At 35.8% G+C, this 7,156-nt stretch overlaps 1 protein-coding gene across 1 annotated transcript; it reads right to left on the bottom strand.

The window, feature by feature from the left end:
- Positions 1 to 612: 612 nt before the first annotated feature.
- On the bottom strand, positions 613 to 4,195 carry LOC141721739 (protein WEAK CHLOROPLAST MOVEMENT UNDER BLUE LIGHT 1-like). Its single transcript, XM_074524803.1, has 3 exons — positions 3,827 to 4,195; positions 2,640 to 3,212; positions 613 to 2,528 (listed from the first exon to the last, which is right to left on the bottom strand). The coding sequence occupies exons 2-3, from the start codon at positions 2,988 to 2,990 to the stop codon at positions 825 to 827; spliced, it is 2,055 nt and encodes a 684-aa protein (XP_074380904.1). The 5' UTR covers positions 2,991 to 3,212; positions 3,827 to 4,195; the 3' UTR covers positions 613 to 824.
- Positions 4,196 to 7,156: the final 2,961 nt, after the last annotated feature.

Raw genomic sequence — 7,156 nt, 5'->3', positions numbered from 1 at the left:
AAAAAAAATTAGAAAAAAATATTACGAAACTATATTTTATAGAAGTCTCGAAATGCATGCAAATAGTAAACGTAGGTAAATCAACGGGACAGAGGGAGTATAAACTTTGTACGGTATTTGTTTGTACAGTCTCAGCTTTATGACTATAAATAAGAAAAACAATAGTCTTGTGAAGACGTGAACCTTTATGATTATAAATAAGAAAAACAATAGTCTCGTGAAGACGTGAACCTTATTTGTACATATTAAAATAGGGTTTTTCTAGTGCGTGCTTATTGATACATGCTAAGCGCATAATCTTATAAGTTTAGTTTATTTTGATCTGTGGAAATTTGTGTATGCATGAAGCCCACTATTATTAATAGTTATGAAGTAAAATTATAAGATTCCCCGCTGCCCATAGGCACACAGTAGAAAATTCGATTAAAAATTCAGGACTAGTATATAGTTGTTTCGAATTACTCAAATCGGGATAGATATTGATCCTGACAGTACCTTGCGCTCTTTAAGAGTTCATAAGTTCAACTATGAGAAACAAGACTCTTGATAATCTGGGTTCGATAAGCTTCTAAAGAATAATCTGTCTGAGAAGTACTGTTATTAAGAGTTGGATTAACAAAAGTTGGAGCATACATTACAAATTAGCATTAGCAGCAGTATACATTACAAATGAATAATATCACTCTTTGAACACCTATTACTGAATAAATACTGTCGTCGTATAACGCTATGGTTCATATGTACAAGATACAGACGTTCTTGTGAAATTCCTACTAATGATGAAAGGCACAGCAGCAACATTAGCTCCAAGTTTGAGCAGAAGGTCAGTGTCCTTTGGAATGAGAATGCGAATGAGACTTCTTTTTGCCCATGAACATGAAAAGCTTTGGCAGTATCGATCTTTTTTTCTTCTTCTTGCCTTCAGTTGGCTCGGTTTTTTGTTGTGGTTCAGGCTCACCCTTCAACTCTCTCAACTGCTGTTCTGCACTTGACTTGGCCTCATTAGCCTTTTCACCTTTCTGTTTTGCTTTCTCCAGTTCTGCCTTCATCGCGGCCAACTCAGTAGTAAGTTTCTCCAGCTTTTTTAAGCTTGTTGCTTCTGATTCCTTGGCTGCCTCGATAAGAGAGAGAGATTCAGTCACTTGATCATTTCCTCGCGTCTCTGCATCATGAGCCTGCTTGTTAATCTGGTAGTACTCTGTCAGAGAAAGCGTAATGGCATCTGGTAGATCCTCATCGCTATGAGTTTGTGTTCTTTGTAGTGCCTCGATGGCTTTTAGAGCGAGCCTCTCTGCTGCCCTTGTAGCCTCTATTTCCTTTTTAACAGCAAGGAGTCTACTCTCAGTGGTGCTGATTCTTGCCTTTGATTGATTACCTTCCTCCTTTGCCTTCACGAGCTCTTCAAGAGCAGCTTTAGCGAGTGATTTTGCTTGATCTGCCTCTTCATCCGCTTTCTGCAGTTTCTTAGGTAGCTCCACCAGCTCCTCTTTCTCCTCTCTCCCTTTCACCTGAATAAGAGAAATCTCTTTCTTGGTCCTTTCAAGCTCAGCTTCAAGAGAAGCAACCGTCTCAGAGGCCGTTTTCTCTCTCTGCCTCATGGTTTCTTGTTCTGACTTTTCAGTTTCTAAATTTGTCTGTAATGATGCTAAAGCTGCTTTTAACTTATTAACTTCATTAAGTTCTTTCCCTGCATAGAGTGTTAATTCATCGAGACTCTTTGTGGTTGAAGCAAGCGCTGCATGTAGGCCATCGTCAGTGTTGATGTCATGTCCCTCAAGGCTTCCGCTTGCAATTTCACCATTTTCTGCCTTCTGTTTTGATTCCAAATATGCAGCATATTCAGCTTTCAAGTCCTTTAACATAGCTGATGCAGTGTCTAATTTCGACTTGACATCCTTTCCTGACAAGACTTTCTGGTTTAGTTTCTCCAGATCTTCTTCTGCCTGTTTCAATTCCTTCTCTTGATCCTGAACATCCTGTTCTTGTGCCTTGGCCGCTCCACTTCTTTGTTCCTCGGCCTCCAAATGAGAAGCATGTGCAGACTCCAAGAATTGTTTTGTCGACATCAGCTCAACAGTCAAATTCTCAACCGTCTTCTCAACTGCCTTAGAAGCAACAACAGCCTCCTCGGCCTTCATTACAGCTGTATGTCTAGCATCCATCAGTGAAGCATAATCCTTGCGTACTGTCTCCAACTCTTTTTTCAAAGAGTCTAAATCTGATACAGCCGCTAAATGCCTAGCCTTGGCGACCTCAAGTTCTTTCTTAGCTGCAACACTACCCTCACTAACAATCCCTTTTTCTACCTCCTCCAACCTGAGTTTGGCAAGTTCAGAGTCCTGTTTCGCTTGCTGCTCTTCCTTCTGTGCTCTCTCCAGGTTGAGTTTAAATTCTTCTACAAGTCTCTTTGTGTTATCTAGCTCCTTTAGTACTTGGTTCTTTGATTCCTCAGCTGCTTCCGCCTCTTTCTTAACATCCGGTATCTCCTCCTCCACTTTCTTAAGTTCGTCTTCTATTGTCTTTTGTCTCTGCAGGAACACAGGGAAATATCATTGGAATATAATTCAATTCCTTGTAACTAATACAATTTTCCGCGAAAGTTAAGAAAGCAACTTAAACGAGTTCATGAAACATTGTACCTCCAAAGAACGGACTTTGTGGGCTTTCCAGTTTGTAATTCCCCCAAACTTAGACACAGCATCTTTGACAGATCCAGTTGGCACTGCTGCTTTCTCAGCAGCCGATGCTGCAGAAGCATCATTAAATGACTTCCTCTGTTGAAAGTCGCGAGGAACTTCACTAGCCGACTTCTTAGGTACATGACTTGCAGACTTTGTCAGCTGAGCTGAGCCTTTCTGCGCAACTGGAGGTCCATCACTTGATTTTGCAGGTTCTTGTTTTACCTTAAGCGCAGGATATGCCGTGACTGACTCTTGTGAATCATCTGATTGCACACTATTATCCGATGATAACGAAGCTTTTCCTTCCATTAGAAACTTTGATCCTAGAATTTGCAGCAGTTTTGTCTGTTGGAACTTCACACTGCAGGATATGCAGTGACTGACCTTTGTGAATCAGCTGATTTAGACTCCTATATATCGAAAATAAAGCTTTGCTTTCCCTTAGAAACTTTGATATCAGAATTTACAGCAGTTTTATCATCCAGAGCCTCGCAATTTCGATTTCCTTCTGTCACAATCAACGCAGTATATCTGGAATCCAAGTCGCGAAAAACCAAGGTCAAGAACATTCAGATCAAACGGTGGCAAATTACACGAGACCAAATAACTAAAACACGAAATCTGATAATCAGAACAGATGATTGTTAGCCAACCATAATCAACATTAGTTAAATTCACAATGTTCATGTTTTTGCAGACAATAGGCCAAAAATTATATCATAAATCCGAAAATCTTGAGGATTTCTACATTTTTCGATATTTCAATAAACATTTCAGAAGGTTGGGATGATTCTGGGATAACATCTGCGTAAATCTCATCCTATCGACACTGCCCTTGAATGCGATATGATAAATATTTATTCTAATGACCTCAAGAATTCTGTAGTAGATGATAGGATCCAGATACATCAAGAACAAGCCAATAAATAAGAAATTTAAGTTATTCATATGCAAAAAACGTAAACTATGTGGGTAGCGGCTGCAGATTCACTACGATAAAAAAATCGTAAACTATGCAGAGAATGTGCATTGTTCCAATCTCTAAAGCAACTTACATTACAAAACCATGTATGACTTATAAGATTATAAACAAAAACAAGCATTTACAAAATTAATCGAAGAATCTATGAATATCGAAAAATTACCTGGGTTCATAACAAAACCAGCCCAGAACATGCATAATCAAACATTGAGTGTTGAAAGAATTGAAGGGGAAAGACAGGAATGAAAGAAAGAGGAATGGTTTGCAATGAGAAGTAATAGTCCTTAATTGTAGCACTGAAAAATCAGAAGGTGGATATTCACTGCTAAAAATAGCATGTGAAAACAAACATATTGAATCAGGTACCTAGAATTTTAAGAATGAGTACGAGAAATACATGCATGTGAGGATGTAACAAAGCGGGTGGTCAGGTCATGGGTTCGATTCTCGTATCGTACTAATTATTAGCTAGTAATAAGTTAGCCTAAAAAAAGTATGGGAATTACAATGTGTAGTGTAAGAGGAAGGGAGCGTAACACGTGACTGGAGCCTTCACCAGTCCTGTTCTCTGTCGAGTCTCTGCCATTCCTCTGCTTTGTGGATATCGCGAAATTTATTAGAAGCGCGCAACTTGTATTTAAATCAATTTAATTAAATTGATCTATATTTGGATTCGAATTTTAATGTAGTAGTATAAAAAGTAGGGCTGTCAAACGGATAATTCAGATACGGATATCGCGTCCGCAATCATCGGATTCGAATACGGATAATATCCGCTTTATTTCGGATACGGATAATATCCGCTTTTTCTCGGATACGAATGTGGATATTTCGGACGAATATCGGATTTTTTGAATTTTTTTTGTCACCCCTACTGTTTTGACGATGATTATAGAACATTTTCTACGATTAAATACACATAATATATTTATATATGTATAAAGTAAGTGTACAATATATATAATTTGTATAAACATATTATTTAATACATTTACACACACTATAAACTAAAAAAATAAATTTTAAATTATATATAATTTATATTTATATAATTTAAATATCATATATGTATTTAGTTTCGGATTCGAATACTCCGAATTCGGATACGGATAATATCCGCTTTTTCTCGAATACGGATAATATTCGCTTTTTCTCGGATGCGGATTTTTCGGATGAATATCGGATTTTTCGATTTTTTTGACAACCCTAATAAAAAGATTTAAAACTTATTTGTAAATTAGTTTGGTTACCATGGTGCCAGATAGGGCTGAGCAAAATCTAACTGAAATCGGAAAACCAAACTGAACCGTGTTAATGCGGTTCGGTTTAAACCGGAATGAACCAAATTATTCCGATTCGGTTCGGCCTGGTCCATGACACAAAATAATTCAGTTCGTTCTGGTTCATGACTTAATTTCGGTCTAGCCTAATCCAAAAAAATGACATTTCAATTTTCGGTCTATTTGATTCGGTCCGGTAACCGAATGCTCAGCCCTAGTCGCAATGTTGGCAGCATACATGAAAGCTAATAAGGGCTACTAATGAAAAATGCTTGTGTATGGATTGGCTTTATCTTGTGTTCTAGGACTATATGTTACACAAATACACACCAGTAATAACACATCACCTTATGACTGCTTTGTCGCCACAAAAATCCCACCAAGCTATATAGCACTTGAAATAGATAGTTAACTCCTGGACCACCCTTTTTTTTTTTGGTTTCAAAAATAACAGCCAGACGTCCCTTGCACTAGGGGTGTTCATGGGTCGGGTTGACCGGATTAGAGGTATTTTTACGACCCAATTCAATTAAATCGGTTTGAAATTTTTCGACCCAACCCGTAAAATATAAAATCGTAACCTAACCCTACCCGTCATACATCGGTTTGGGTTGGTTTGAATGGATTGAATAATTATATATATATATATATATATATATTTTAATATTATATATAATTGCTAATTTCGAATAGTAGAACTTACGATTATAGTACTATATTTTAAATCTGATTAAATTGAAATTTTAATAATGTATATCATGTCATAAATCATATACATACACAAAATGTAACTATAAATAAAAATATTTATATTGTATAATGTACAATTGCATATAATATATAGATTATATTTAAATTATCGAACGAGGCTTAAGTTTAATCGGGTTGGGTTGGCCGAAAAAATCTTGAACCTGTACCCAACCCATTTAATGCGATTTGAAATTTTTTTAACCCAACCATGAATCGGGTTTTTTTAAAACAAGTTAGTCGGTCTAAAATAGGGTTGAGTTGGGTCGGTTTGATCGGGTTGACGAACTCATGAACACCCCTACCTTGCACAGGTCACTCTTAGTTCCCAGCTAAAATATTTATTTTACGTTCTGTGTTTGCGATTCGACTTTTACGATTATTTTAAATTAAATTCGAATATAATTCAAGAATATACAGTTTTTTTTTGTAATTTTAGTTAGTAGTTCAACCATATTTTGTAATTATTCACATAAATAACTCGATTATAAGCGATATTAGTGATTAGTGCAATCGAGTAAATTAATTTTAGTTAGTAGTTCACCCATATTTTATAATTACTCACATAAACAACTCAATTATAAGCGATATTAGTAATTAATGCAATCGAGTAAATTATCCTAACCGACGACCGAACCGACCGAATGTTCGGCCTAACCGTTGTCACTTCTGGAAGACTACAAGAAGACGTATGTGTATTGGATGGTATTACAGTACATTCTTGCCTAACTAAAACTTTAATTTCATTTTTCAAAAACCACTATTACATCGAATATCAAGTTTGCTATTTTAAATATAAAAAGTCTATATTTTGTAGTAAATTAAAGTAAAAGGGAGTTAGTTAATCAAACGTGCATGTATATAAACCCTACATATCTAGAAATTAGGTTTTCCTTAAGATTCCCCTAAAGTACCAATAAAACTCACTTTTTTCCCAATTAAACTCACTTAGGCTTATTTAATCCACTTAATTAATCTTTAAAATCAAAGCTAGTCTATATGTGACCACTTTATTCTATATTCCTAAGATTAAACCCTTGCTAAAATATTGAAGCATGTAACACTAATAGAGGAACCAGTGGCCAAGACTCGTACTCGAAAACCTATTTATTAATCGAAAAATGGATCATCAACACTAAATTTTGGAATAATAAATTCAGAACTGGCCGGCGCCGATTGTTGGTACAATAAATTGCCTTCACGTGTAGTTTACTTGTCAGGAGACTCCCAGAAGGAATATCTATAAACATGTTTTTGGCCAAAAGGCATGCCCAAATGACATACCATTTATCAATTAAATATAATAATATTTAAAACATAATTTTTATGTTTATATACAGTGAACTTAAATATAAAATTAAAGTTAGTATAGTAACAACCGAATACCATCATAATACTCATTTATATTAGTAACTTTTTAGATATTCAAATATATGTAAATATTTTAGAATTATATTTATTATTTC

This window comes from Apium graveolens, chromosome 4 (assembly GCF_009905375.1).
Source record: "Apium graveolens cultivar Ventura chromosome 4, ASM990537v1, whole genome shotgun sequence".
NCBI lineage: Eukaryota > Viridiplantae > Streptophyta > Magnoliopsida > Apiales > Apiaceae > Apium > Apium graveolens.
The sequence above is the reverse complement of the archived record's forward strand: the minus strand, read 5'-3'. Positions and strand labels throughout refer to the sequence as shown.